The following is a 13,820-nucleotide window of genomic DNA, read 5'->3' as shown; positions in this document are numbered from 1 at the left end:
AATAATATGTTTTGAATTTTTATCTTCATTAGTTAATTTTTTATAAATTTCTAAAGTTTGAAAAAAAAAACAAAACAGAATTTTGGCCTTGTAGGACTTTACATTTTGTTATCATATCTCGGGCTAGAATTAAGATAAAAGAAATGGGAGAGGCACAATTTTGTTCAGAATTGTACAGGCTTTAATTTGATGTCACAAGACTGTTGATATTTTGTTTTTGATTAGTCAAATTCTAAATTTTGATGGGCAATTTTGGAAAAACTGCTATAATTTTTTTTTTTTTAAAAAATGCATGTGTGTTACTTGTGTTCTTGGTTACATTTATTCAGGATTCTCTAAAGCCAGTCTCATCCTAATCATATGTTTAATGCTAAATTAAAAGAATCAATATTTTTAACACCTTTTTAAGCATACAGGTAACAATTTTTTTATTATTATGTCACTAGATATGTCCTTTTTCAAGTTTTTAAAAAGAATACAGTAGTTAAATCAAAGCTATAAAATAAAACAATATAAACTAGTCAAACAATTAATAGTAAGTCTTTCCACTGACCTTTTCACCTCAATTTGTCCCTTCTACTGGGTGAAATGTAATCTTACCCACAATCTCATACTAACAATGGCTGTTTCCTTGTGTCAGAGTATGTCTGGTCTTTTATGGGGATAATATCTGATTCTTCTTTACTTTTATTATGTCTGGTTTTCTTGGATACACAAAGGACGGTGATGCGTAAGCCGGCAGCCCCCAGTGCCGATCATATTCACAGGTCACATCACCGGTTATGCCATCCATCTCCAATCACCTCATGGACAGTTATACTCTAGTTTCAAGATCCCTAATATTGAGTTCTAGAAATATCTAGGCATAAGCCACACATTACAGAAGTTCTCATTGCATCTGACAAATGTAAATTCAGGTCTAATTACAGCCTTATCTAAAACAACATATACGTCAAGGGGCCTGAAACCTATATATAATTTATTGGATACAAAAAATGTCATTATTAAGTCAAGCCCCTTTTTCAACTGTGTTGAGATGGTGTTATACTCCAGGGAGATTACATACGCTGGTTCCTGCATCCTCGCAGGTATGCTGGCGGAACTGTGGCTCTAAAGGTTCTCTCATCCATATCCTTTGGTCCTGCCCACTAATAGCCCCCATATGGAAAGCGGTTTACAAACTGATTTCATCATTAATTCACTGCACAGTACAACCCTCACCATCTTTAGCGCTGCTCTTGGTGGGAATTCATTCTATTGATTCTAAATCTAGAATACTTATTGCTCATGTTCTGTTATCAGTGAAAATTGCCATCACTAGATATTGGAAATCCTCTGGGATACCCAAAATAGAAGAAATAAGTCATTCAATAAATAGAACGTGTGTATTTGACAAAATGGTAGCATATAAAAATAATAAGATGCCTACATTTATGGTAAATTGGAGAGCTTGACTAGATCATTCTGATACTATAACCAAGCTTTGACTTTGGTATACTTTCCTAGTAGTCTGGATATATTTCAATGCATTATTCGGTCCTGTATGTTATGTTATTCTTTTACAATGTACGTTCAGATCAGTTTATCTGTATTGTGTTAACATCTTGATGTTGTTGTTTTAAAAAAACAAATAAAAAAATATTGTTTAAAAAAAACAATCAAATTAACTGTGGTTTATCACATGTTTGAGAACAGGAGTTCAATTTCCCTAGCCACACACAGGTCTGATTACTGCCTGTTCTCAATCAAGAAATAACTTAAATAGGACATGCCTGACAAAGTGAAGTAGACCAAAAGATCCTCAAAAGATAGACATTATGCTGTGATCTAAAGAAATTCAGGAACAAATAAGAAACAAAGTAATTGAGATCTTTCAGTCTGGAAAAGGTTATAAAGCCATTTCTAAAGCTTTGGGACTCCAGTGAACCACAGTGAGAGCCATTATCCACAAATGGCGAAAACATGGAACAGTGGCGAACCTTCCCAAGAGCGGCCAGCCAACCAAAATTACCCCAAGAGCACAGCGACGACTCACCCAAGAGGTCCCAAAAGACCCCACAACAACATCCAAAGAACTGCAGGCCTCACTTGCCTCAGTTAAGGTCAGTGTTAATGACTCCACCATAAGAAAGAGACTGGGCAAAAATGGCATGCATGGCAGAGTTCCAAGATGAAAACCACTGCTGAGCAAAAAGAACATAAAGGCTTGTCTCAGTTTTGCCAGAAAACATCTTGATGATCGCCAAGACTTTTGGCAGAATACTCTGTGGACTGACGAGACAAAAGTTGAACTGTATGCCCCATTACATCTGGCACAGAAGTAGCAAAGAATTTCAGAAAATTGGCCTAACCAGTTATTAGGTTTAGGGGCAATCACTTTTTCACACAGGACCCTGTAGGTTTGGATTTCTTTTTCTCTTAATAATAAAAGACCTTCATTTAAACACTGCATTTTGTGTTTACTTGTGTTATCTTTGTCTAATATTTAAATTTGTTTTAAAATCTGAAACATTTAAGTGTGACAAACATGCAAAAGAATATGAAATCAGGAAGGGGGCAAACACTTTTTTCACACCACTCTATAAGAGAACTATAAATTCTGTAGATACAATACAGATGACCAGTGACACATACCTTAAATTCTGTGATGGATTTGTACTCATTTGCAGTTATTTTTTCTTTCATGGTGCTAAAGTCCATTGGATGCTTGATGATCATGAAATAACCAGGGGCAATCTGATCAGTAACTGGGAAAGCAAAGAAACCATGAGGATCCTTCCTGAAAGTTGAGGAAAAAAAAGAAGAAGATGTAAACAGAAAAGCAATGTACTTAAAGTGAAACAAATTTTATAAATAGCAAAATGGACCATTTGTTGTCATAGAAAATCTAATTTTTTTTTCTTCAAATTTACCCCTTCCCGCTGCAGCTAACTTTCAACTTCTTGACTATGGAAATATTTTTTAAAACTTGACATGTGTCACTTCATGCGGTAATAACTCTGGAATGCTTCTACAAGTGCCGGATTCTTACAGGCATTTTTTTAGTGGCCTTCGGCTCGATCTCAAGCCATGGCAACTTGATGGATGGCACTCTGCAGGAAGATCGATCTTGTGCAAGCCTAGATAGGTCCACCAGGGTCTTCTCCGCTGTTATCTTGATTGTATCAAGCTATTGGATTTCTGGTCTTCCTCTTCACCTTGTTCCTTCTATTCTTCTGACCATGATGTCCTTCTCCAGTGCTTGCTCTCTTGGTATGATGTGTCCAAAGTAGGCAAGTCGTAGCTTGGTCCATACATCAATATATATTTATCTTTACACTTCAACATATTAGTTAGGCCATGTGCACACATTCAGTATTTGGTCAGTATTTCACATCAGTATTTGTAAGCCAAAACCAGGAGTGGGTGATAAATACAGAGTGGTGACGTGTTTCTATTATACTTTTCCTCTGATTGTTCCATTCCTGGTTTTGGCTTACAAATACTGAGGTAAAATACTGGCAAATTACTGGATGTGTGAACGTGGCCTAATTAGGAAGTTCCTAAGGTGCTTAAAGTGAATAAGTGCAATAAAAATGCCCCTTTTCCACTAAAATTTTACATCGGCTCCAAATTTTTCATGTTCACATAGAAGAAAATGAACTATAACTGCGTGACGCAGATTCCATTGAACATGGCAATGTCCTATACGTAGTTGGAAATCTACTATTTGGCACACAGCAGGGCTCGAATCGAAGACGTGGGATTGGATTTTTGGAGAGCAAATTTGGCTGTAAGATTGCGGATGCCATGTCGCATTTTCAGAATCCTTGAGGAGCAAAATAGCACAAACCCCCCAAAAGTAACATTTTCACCCCTCAAGAAGTTTATTTAGAGTTGTTGTGAGCAGCTAGAACCTACAAGTGCTTTACAGAATGACATTAAAGCGAACCTGTCACCAAGAAACTGCAATTCCATCTGCGGGCACCATGTCAGAGTAGGAGGAGGTGAGCAGAATGATATGCGATTTTGTGAGAAAAGATTCAGTATAACCTGTGATTTATTCATTTATACCTCTGCTCTTTCTGGGATTTCCGGTCCAGTGGGCGGTCCTATCAGTGACTGACAGCTATTTCTGTATGCATTCTTATACAAAGATAGCTGTCAGTTATTGATAGCCCCGGCCCACTGGACCAAAAACCCCAGAAAGAGCAGAGGATTAAATGATGAAAATACAGGTTATACCTAGTCTTTTCTCACAAGAATATACATCAGCCTGCTAATGGTCAGAGATAGGAAAGAGAAGGGAAAAAAACACTTACTGTGAAAGGGCTGGGTTACTTCAGTAGAAAAAATGGGTCATATCAGCAGGCTTTTCAGCATAGCAGAGAATGGCTGCTGATGAAGTCCTGGGTCGGCTGAAGAAAGGTCCAGCAAATGGAAAGCGCTCTACAAGTCTGTCCGTGCTGGGTCTGTACTGGGCTGAAATGATCCGGCGGGGGTGAAGCGGGAGCGACGTGTAGGAGTCTGACACTTATCTGTTTAGCTCCGCTTCTTTCTGGACCTATTTGTACCTATCTAGTCTGAGCTAGGAAGCTCTGTCTCTGTACAGCGCGGTAGTTTTTGTTTTTTGGTAACCAAAAGAGCCACAGATACCATCAACAGGCGATGCCCTGCACAGGAGTGGGAGCCTCACACACCTTTCCTGGCCGATAGAATGGAACGTGAAAATAAATGTGCATCAACTCCATTCAACACCGATCTATAGTCATGTGTCCATAATGGATCCATTCTTTACATCTCCTACCCTAACTGATAGCTCATAAAAGTTACTCTATTTTATTGATTAGGTACTTTGGCCAGAAAATGACACTACATGTCAGTGACAATAAAGAGACAGGACAGATTAATTATACCGTTTATCAAAAGAAAAAAAAAAGCAGTAGGAAAAGTTGATGTCTTTCAGAGACTTTTAGGCTTGGTGATTCCCATCATAAGGCAAGAGACCCTAAGGTACTGGTAGAAGCAGTTTTGCTATGGATCTGCCACTCCATAGTTTCATTCATAAACATCATGACAAATGTGAACGCAGTCTTATTTACATTTATTAGCAAGCAGAAGAGCGCAAAGCCATTGTTGGCTGCTGTGACCATCTGAATATATGGAGGAGAACATGGTTCTCTGAAACATCACTATATATGTGAGAATGAAGCATCAGCTCATCGGCCAGAAAAACAAGATGATGGCATCTTTTCATGAACGTGCACAATGAGAAAAATAAGTACAGCTCATCTAGTTCATTTTCTTAAAGTGAACCTGTCACCCATTTGAGCTTTGAGTTATTAATATGGGCATACAGGTGGAATACAGGTGAAATTAGTCCTACCTGTATGCTTCCTGGATGATGCCTTGTTCAGTAACAATCCTCTTTCATAGCTTTGATCTTCCAGGTTATGGGGTGCAGACTACCCAGATAAGATAAGATGTCTCCGGTCTTCATTATACAATACTCTCCTCCCCTTCTCTTCACTGTCCCTTTGAGGTCATGTGCGTGGTCGGAAGTCCTGTGCCTGCGCATTCTGCCTGCCGTCGCTCCTCTGCACTGTGGGCATCAATACTGAAGACAGTGCCCACAGAAGGGTGGAACAGTGCAGAGGAGCAACGGCAGGCAGAAAGCGCAGGATATCCCACCACGCACATGACCTCTAAGGGACAGTGAAGAGAAGGGGAGGAGAAATCTTGTATGATGAAGACCAGAGGCAGTCTGATCTGGGCAGCCTACACCCCATAGCCTGGAAGATCAAAGCTATGAAAGAGGATTGGAAGTGAACAAGGTATCATCCAGGAGGCATACAGGTAGGACTAATTTTAGCTGTATACAACCTGTATGCCAATATTAATAACTTAAAAAGTTCAAAAGGGTGACAGATTCCCTTAAATTCTGGCATACATTTTCTTTTGTGAGCAGAAAGCATCAAACTGTGACCAGTCTCCAGATGAATCCCAATGGGATCACCCAGGGTCCCTGTATTTTCAATGGCACTACTAGAATCCCTAATGGAACGACCTATGGAGGCTCTACACACAACTATGGACACACCTTGAACATGAAAATGCTACAGAGCAAACCGTAGAAAGTCAGAAAATAAAATATCCATCTGCTTTTTTCTACTTTACAATTTCAAATATTTGATGCAGAGGTGCTGAGACGCATAAAACCCAAATGTCATAGAAATAGAAGGAAACCATTGCCTTTGATCAATCGCTCACCAAACATGAAATCAGCTTACCGCTGGAGCTGTCGGAGGAAGTATTCCAGAAGTTGTTGAATTGGGGTGCTCTCATTCTCTGCTGCAAAACAGAATAATAACGTTAGTATCATATTAGTCAGCAGTCCAATCAGTGCAAAAACATCAGTAATATCAGGTCTCACCTGGATGTGTTCTACATGCTCTAACTGGACGGTCTGTGGGGGTTTCAACTTCTACTTTTTTCTCTGGTTCAAAATACTCTGTTTCCTCATCTGAATCACATTGTTCCTTTTCTCGTTTTCTCTTTTTTTCTTCCTAAAAATAAAAAAAAGGCACAAAGGACATTTACAAACAAACAATAGCAATATCAACTATTTAGAACAGTGTAATGCCTAAGGCTGGAGGTCCACGGATATTTTTGCAGCATGTCAGATCCTATTCCAGCAGTAGCACAACGGCTTCAGAAGTCTTCGTGGCGCCCAGGCGCTAGGACTCCATGGCACACGACAGACTGCCGCCACTGTATTTAGCAATGCAGCCAGTGCAGAGAACCAAGTACTGCAGGAATGGGGCTCAGATCCCCACTACCCACCCAATTTGGAGCTTGATGACGCTGTGTTTCCTACTACTACATTGAGGTTTTAACAGAAATATGTGTTTTATTTTCCTTTGACATGGCCATATTAGAATTGCATTTTGTTGGATGAACACCATTTTTTAATGGCCCTGGCATTTTGGAGTACATACCATGTATTAGATAAATATTAGTTGATAACTGATTTTTTGCTGAACTGTTAAAAGCCGATGTCAATCTGCCAACAGCTCACCAGCATGGGGACGAGGCATTCCATGATATGGTGACTGCAGGGCACCGATGGGCTGCTATGACAGCAAAGGGTCTGCCATCATCTAGCTCCATTAAAACAAAGTCAAGATTTTTACTACATCCAATGATACTGTGTTATTGCTGTACACAATACAAGCGATCAGAGGATCATAGGTTCAGGTTCCCTGATGAGACCAAGATACAATAAGAAAAAAAAATTATATATAACAAAAATTAGAAAGTCAACTGCCTTTCCCCCTACTAAAAATACAAACAAGAAAAAAACAAGCCCCACACATTTGGCATCACTGCAACCGTAAAAGTCTAATCTATCAAAATACATCTATCCTGGAAAAATATATTTGTACCGTGTTAGCCAGTGGATAGAAAAATATTAAAATATGAGAGTCCTCAGTGGTTGATGAATTTTAATGGCTAACAAATTGCCAACAGTATGGGAAGGGGAGAAACTGTTGTGGCAGTGACATGAAATTGCTTGTATTGAAAGTTTACTTCACATCCAGAGAGACAGAAGAGTGTGGGAATAAAAACTTATGACAACCATAGACACACTCTGGGCAGGAATGGACGTGCCACGTGGATTTATGTCTTTTTACATCAGTTAAGTAATGTGCTCCTCAGACTTTGTGAGGGCATCACAACCCTGGGCCAGACCTCAATCCCAGGACAATAAAACGTTCATGTTCATTTTCTATGAACTGTTCCAATATTTACTTCCACAACAGTTTCTCCCCTTCCCATACTGATAGTTCTGCTTCATGTCACCTGTCTTATAACTGCATTATCCCTGTGTCATGTTGTGTATAAATGTGACTCTTCAGATATTGTGTTATACTGACGCCTGATGAAGAGACCTGAGGAGTCACAAAAGCTTGCAATTTGTTATTTATTAACGACTAACTGAAAAGATGGTAACAAACAGGAAGCTTCCGAGACTACTCAGGTCTCTTCATCAGGCTCAATATACCACAATAGTTCTACAGTAGTAGACAACATCGGGTTGTCCGACTCCAGTAGGCATGGATGCCCCAAAATGATGCACAGCAGAGTGCGAGTTCGCTATGAAGGCACCAATGTAAGTCTATGGCTCTGTTGGCGCATACGTCCTAATCCCGTTTTGCGGGGGGTTTGGAAGCAAGCCACCAAACGGGTGTCTGAAAGAGGTGTGAAAGCAGCCTTAGGCCGGAGACACACTAGCGGAGAACATCTGATATGCTAATGAAACTCAACTCCTGCTCTGTTGCGAGCGATAGCCGAGCGTCAGTGTTCTGATCCTCTCGCATGAGGGGATCGCAGCACAGCTGCAGAGATGAAGGAGAAAGTAATTTCTCCATCTGCTTTGTTGCCGGCTTTGGCAGAAATCACACTCAGGTGATATCCGAGTGCAGTGCAATGTTTCACACGCACCCATAGGGCTTATATGGGTGTGAGCTATCCGATCTGGGGATGCAATCGCAGCATGCTGCGATTATTTTCTAATGCCGATTTGGCATATGAAAACAATCTCAGATGTGAGCTGCACCATAGAGAAATATTGGGGAGAGAGGAATCAGATTATTTATCAGATTGCACTCATCTGATTGCATCGCAAGTGGGAGCAAACAAACAGAAAAAAAAATAAATAAAGGGGGAAAAGGTGCACCAAAAATTGAGCATGGATGCTCCGCACGGAACGCGCTTGGGGAGTGGGTGGAGGTAAAGCGATAGTGGGAGGGAAGGGGGGAGGGGAAGCTGGAACACATTGGGAACTTTGGCTGCTCCTGCTGTGATCACAGATGAGTCACAGAGCCGACAGCGAACATCCCGACCCAGTAACAGCAGAGCAGAGCTGTAAGTGGATGAGGATCGCAGCCACTGGCCACCGATCATTTCTCTCAGGTACAAAGAGGACCTATACAACGGCCCTATATGGCAATTCCGAGTGACAAATGGCACGCAGAGCGGTGATCAATATTTTATATTACCCCATTGCTCTGATCGGCAATACGAAGTTCCCCAGGGTGATGAGTGCAGATGGTCTGATGTCAGAGACCGGAGCCATCTTTACTCGTTTACTGCACAATTAAACACAGCGACCATCTCTTACAGGGCTGTACATGTACGGTGGTTTATGGCACCACACTTCCCGCTGCACTGTACATGTATGGCGGATGTCAGCAGGGGTTTTAGGACCAAACTTTAATTTATTTATTTTACTCACTTATATAGCGCAATTAATTCCTCAGCTCTTTACAGACATTATCTGCACTGTCCCCATTGGGGCTCACAATCTACATTCCCCATCAGTATGTCTTTGGAGTTTGGGAGGAAACTGGAGAACCCGGAGGAACCTCACCCAAACACAGTAGAACATACAAACTCCTTGCAGATGTTGTCCTTGGTGGGATTCGAACCCAGGACCCCAGCGCTGCAATAACCACTGAGCCACCATGCCGCTTTTATTTTCTCACTTAATTACCATGCAAGTGCTCCTTTTTCTTTGGAATTAGTTATGTTTTCCCATGTTACACATTTAATGTATAGACTAGCTTTTTATTAATTAATAGATTACTACTTTTCTTTTGGCGAATGGGGGGGGGGGGTTGGGGTGTTGTGCAGAAGGTCATTACACCTTAAGTGATGATAGCCTGGCCATCAATCACTTGACCCTGCAGCCAATCAGTGGACAAGTCACTGAAGGGGCAAGGCATCAGCACTTCTGGAGACCCCTGGAATATTGGTGCTGGAGAGTGGGGACTTCAGAAAGATCCCGGAGCTCTGGTAACTTGAAAAAGTGATGGAAAACCTGCTTGAAAGGACATTGAGAGAATTGTAGCGCCTGCATAAATGGTGCACTGAGAACATGACAGCAAAGACATCATTTACTGCTCCCATACCTTCCTACGCCTCCGTTCTTCATCATCTACATGTTTATCCTTCTCTTTCTCAGACTTCTTTTTCTTTTTCTTCTTTTTTTCCTTATGACGCTCACGCTGCTCGTGATCTGAACGATCATCATAGTAACTAGAATCATGTCCAGATCCAGACAATTCAGTTACTTCACTTCCACCAACTTTAAGAACCAACTTCAAAGGCTTTTCTGAAGGTTTACCCACATAATCTGAAATGACAGAAACACATTAATCTGTTATGGACGGGGAGGCTTTGTATTTGCATTGAGGACTAATGACTGGTAACGACAATACCAAATTTTCATACAGTATTTTTAAGCAAGAATAAAAACACCTTATAAAAAAAGAATTTGGCTTTGTCACTACAAGTTCCCCCTGTTTCGGCAGTTAACATATGGGATAAATCTTTTATTTGATCAGACAATTACAGACCCAGAAATACAAAATGTGTCATTTATTTTTAGATTTTACGATTTATGTTTTTGTAAAAAGGGAATGATTAAGACTGGGCTTCCAATGAGTAACCAGCAGGGCTGTGGAGTCTGTAAGCCAAACCTCCCACTCCATTTCCATGACTCTGACTCCCTCATACATGGCTCATGTGTAAGTGATAAATTTACTGTAGCACAGATTCATCTCAGATAAAAGTCTAGACCCTTAGATCAGGAGTAGGACAGAGATTTATAGGACACTTCATAACTTTCCCAAATTCTATGAAAAAAATATTCCCCACAAACTGCATTGTACTACTGTACCCAATGTATTATATATTTTAGGAGTTGGTCCATTTCATACCGACTCCACAGCCCTACTGCCAACTGAACATCGCAGCACACGGCCCGGAAAGGGGCGGTGGGCCTTTTATGCCGTTATTATTGACAGCAGATTGTAAATGCTATGCTAATGCAATGGGGGCTAGTCCCAGCTGGTCCGTGGTGCCGGCCACGTAGACTGTAAATGTACCTGCGTGTCCACAGCACATGTTCGCCTATTCACCTGCCTATTCTAAGGCCACGATCAGAAGCGCTGGAATTGTAGATTGTAAATTGAACACAATTGCAGCAGACTGTCAGATTTCTGCAGCTCCCTACCTGCGTCCTGTGGCCCCTGAGGGCAATACAGCAGGCCAAGGGCCAGATGCGGATGGTGGACACAGAGCTCACTCCCCACACTCATTTACAGGGGTGTCAGACTTTCATTGCAGCTTTTGCGTAGAAATCTTTCAGATCATTACATGGAATACAGGTCTGATAGAAATAAATGAGCCGCATAATAAAAGGGAAGACAAGCACAGAACAACGCTCCGCACCAGTGTGCACAGAGCTACTGAGGATACCAAGCAAGAAATACAAGTGATAGCAGGAGAACCGATCAACCCCGGACACCTGATCACAGGGCAGCAGGCGAACCGATCAGCCCCGGGCAGCAGGCGAACCGATCAGCCCCGGGCAGCAGGAGAACCGATCAGCCCCGGGCAGCAGGAGAACCGATCAGCCCCGGGCAGCAGGAGAACCGATCAGCCCCGGGCAGCAGGAGAACCGATCAGCCCCGGGCAGCAGGAGAACCGATCAGCCCCGGGCAGCAGGAGAACCGATCAGCCCCGGGCAGCAGGAGAACCGATCAGCCCCGGGCAGCAGGAGAACCGATCAGCCCCGGGCAGCAGGAGAACCGATCAGCCCCGGGCAGCAGGAGAACCGATCAGCCCCGGGCAGCAGGAGAACCGATCAGCCCCGGGCAGCAGGAGAACCGATCAGCCCCGGGCAGCAGGAGAACCGATCAGCCCCGGGCAGCAGGAGAACCGATCAGCCCCGGGCAGCAGGAGAACCGATCAGCCCCGGGCAGCAGGAGAACCGATCAGCCCCGGGCAGCAGGCGAACCGATCAGCCCCGGGCAGCAGGCGAACCGATCAGCCCCGGGCAGCAGGCGAACCGATCAGCCCCGGGCAGCAGGAGAACCGATCAGCCCCGGGCAGCAGGAGAACCGATCAGCCCCGGGCAGCAGGAGAACCGATCAGCCCCGGGCAGCAGGAGAACCGATCAGCCCCGGGCAGCAGGAGAACCGATCAGCCCCGGGCAGCAGGAGAACCGATCAGCCCCGGGCAGCAGGAGAACCGATCAGCCCCGGGCAGCAGGAGAACCGATCAGCCCCGGGCAGCAGCTCACAGGACAGCAGGGCGACTCCAGGGCGTCCTGGGCTCTCCTCCCCTCCAGGAGCCAGTCTCTGTGGGGCTACTGGAGAAGCCGGCGGGCACTCTATAGGGCCGATCCCTCCCGGAGACCGGGCAGTCAACAGTCACGGCCAGAACACAGCGGTCTCCAGCAGCCTCATAGACCGGTGGCTGAGCTCCAGGGAAGCACTGCGTGTCCCCAGGTGCCGGAGCAGCGCTGCTCGGGCGGATACTCACACTGAGACTGAGACTGGTCAGGGGGGGAGCTCAGATCGCCGGCGTCATACGATCTCCACTCAGACCGGTGCTTCTTGTGTTTCTTTCCCATAGTTCAGCCGTACAAGACAGGTAGGAAGATAATACGCTGCACACTGAGTGCGGAGGAAGAAATTACACACACACACAGCGCATCCCTACGAGCGCCGACTAATGGAAGCTAGGACGCCGACAAAATGGCGGCAGAGGGAGACAGGCGACCTCTAGAAACGTCTGACGTAAGACGCACGCACACTTCCGGTCCCAGACAAAGGTAAGCGCGGGCATCTTTGTGAGGAGATGTGGCTGCGAGTGCGGGCGCCTCTCCCCTATCACTATGGACGAATGCTCGTATGTTATGTGAGAGGACGCGGGGGTGTCCGCAGCTATGGCGGGAATCAGGAGCTGGGGCATCTGTGTTAGATCGGTGGTCTTATACTCAAACATCTGTTATCTCCTACAGAGGAGACCCCCGCTGCTCTGTGCTGGCAGTGGCCACTCACTGTGGAGCCATGGTGGTCTTATACCCACACATCTGTTACCTGCTCCAGAGGAGACCCCCGCTGCTCTGTGCTGGCAGTGGCCACTCACTGTGGAGCCATGGTGGTCTTATACCCACACATCTGTTACCTGCTCCAGAGGAGACCCCCGCTGCTCTGTGCTGGCAGTGGCCACTCACTGTGGAGCCATGGTGGTCTTATACCCACACATCTGTTACCTGCTCCAGAGGAGACCCCCGCTGCTCTGTGCTGGCAGTGGCCACTCACTGTGGAGCCATGGTGGTCTTATACCCACACATCTGTTACCTGCTCCAGAGGAGACCCCCACTGCTCTGTGCTGGCAGTGGCCACTCGCTGTGGAGCCATGGTGGTCTGCTATGTGCCCTGTATACTTCTGGGAGTTTTCGTAGACTGATCACCTATCCTACGCATATTTAAGGCCCCTTTAAAAGCCTATGGAGACCATTGCAATGTATGGCTTACTGACCGGTCTGTATTTATCTGCAGCTTCTATGTGTCTCAGTACATGGCTCCAAGGGATAATATATCTCCCTGGGGAGAGTGACATGCCAGTGTAAGGAGACATAAAGGCCATGCAAAGCTCCTCTGGGAAATTATGAGGCTCTTTGACAATACATTATCACCAGATGCAGTATCTTGCTACAAAAACACTGCATTTCATTATGGAATGAATTGGAAATGCAGAAATCCACAGCATAATGACATGCTGGGAATGTCAGATCTGCAGTGCCATTTACCCTGGATTTCCTTGTGCTACCTGTTTTTATGAAACCTCACTCACAATGTCGCTGTGATACCTATCTGGAAGCTTGATCAAAATCAGCGACGTCAAGCTCAAGTACATAGAGGTCAAAATTAAAAACTTGGACATAGTCGTGGGCCAACCTTGATATTTATTATAAAAAAAAG

General features: G+C 44.2%; 2 protein-coding genes across 5 annotated transcripts in view; one reads left to right on the top strand and one right to left on the bottom strand.

Moving 5' to 3' along the window:
- Positions 1-12,629, bottom strand: part of BRD9 (bromodomain containing 9) — a 94,467-nt gene extending 81,838 nt beyond the window's left edge. For 2 of the 3 annotated variants that reach the window (XM_073678437.1, XM_073678438.1), the window contains exons 1-5: positions 12,373-12,628; positions 9,954-10,177; positions 6,413-6,545; positions 6,270-6,330; positions 2,635-2,779 (exon numbers count right to left, since the gene is read on the bottom strand). In XM_073678437.1, coding sequence (XP_073534538.1) covers positions 2,635-2,779; positions 6,270-6,330; positions 6,413-6,545; positions 9,954-10,177; positions 12,373-12,463 — 654 coding nt within the window. In that variant the 5' untranslated portion in view covers positions 12,464-12,628. Of the gene's footprint in view, positions 1-2,634; positions 2,780-6,269; positions 6,331-6,412; positions 6,546-9,953; positions 10,178-12,372 lie in introns of all 3 variants that reach the window. The other variant, XM_073678436.1, reaches the window with a different exon arrangement.
- The window catches only part of TRIP13 (thyroid hormone receptor interactor 13), a 121,662-nt gene continuing 120,414 nt past the window's right edge, over positions 12,573-13,820 (top strand). For both annotated transcript variants that reach the window (XM_073678440.1, XM_073678439.1), the window contains exon 1: positions 12,573-12,664. In XM_073678440.1, coding sequence (XP_073534541.1) covers positions 12,588-12,664 — 77 coding nt within the window. In that variant the 5' untranslated portion in view covers positions 12,573-12,587. The remainder of the gene's footprint in view (positions 12,665-13,820) is intronic.

The sequence above is a fragment of the Phyllobates terribilis genome, unplaced genomic scaffold (assembly GCF_046119375.1).
Source record: "Phyllobates terribilis strain yellow unplaced genomic scaffold, ASM4611937v1 Scaffold_4__5_contigs__length_816908805, whole genome shotgun sequence".
Classification (NCBI taxonomy): domain Eukaryota; kingdom Metazoa; phylum Chordata; class Amphibia; order Anura; family Dendrobatidae; genus Phyllobates; species Phyllobates terribilis.
The sequence above is the reverse complement of the archived record's forward strand: the minus strand, read 5'-3'. Positions and strand labels throughout refer to the sequence as shown.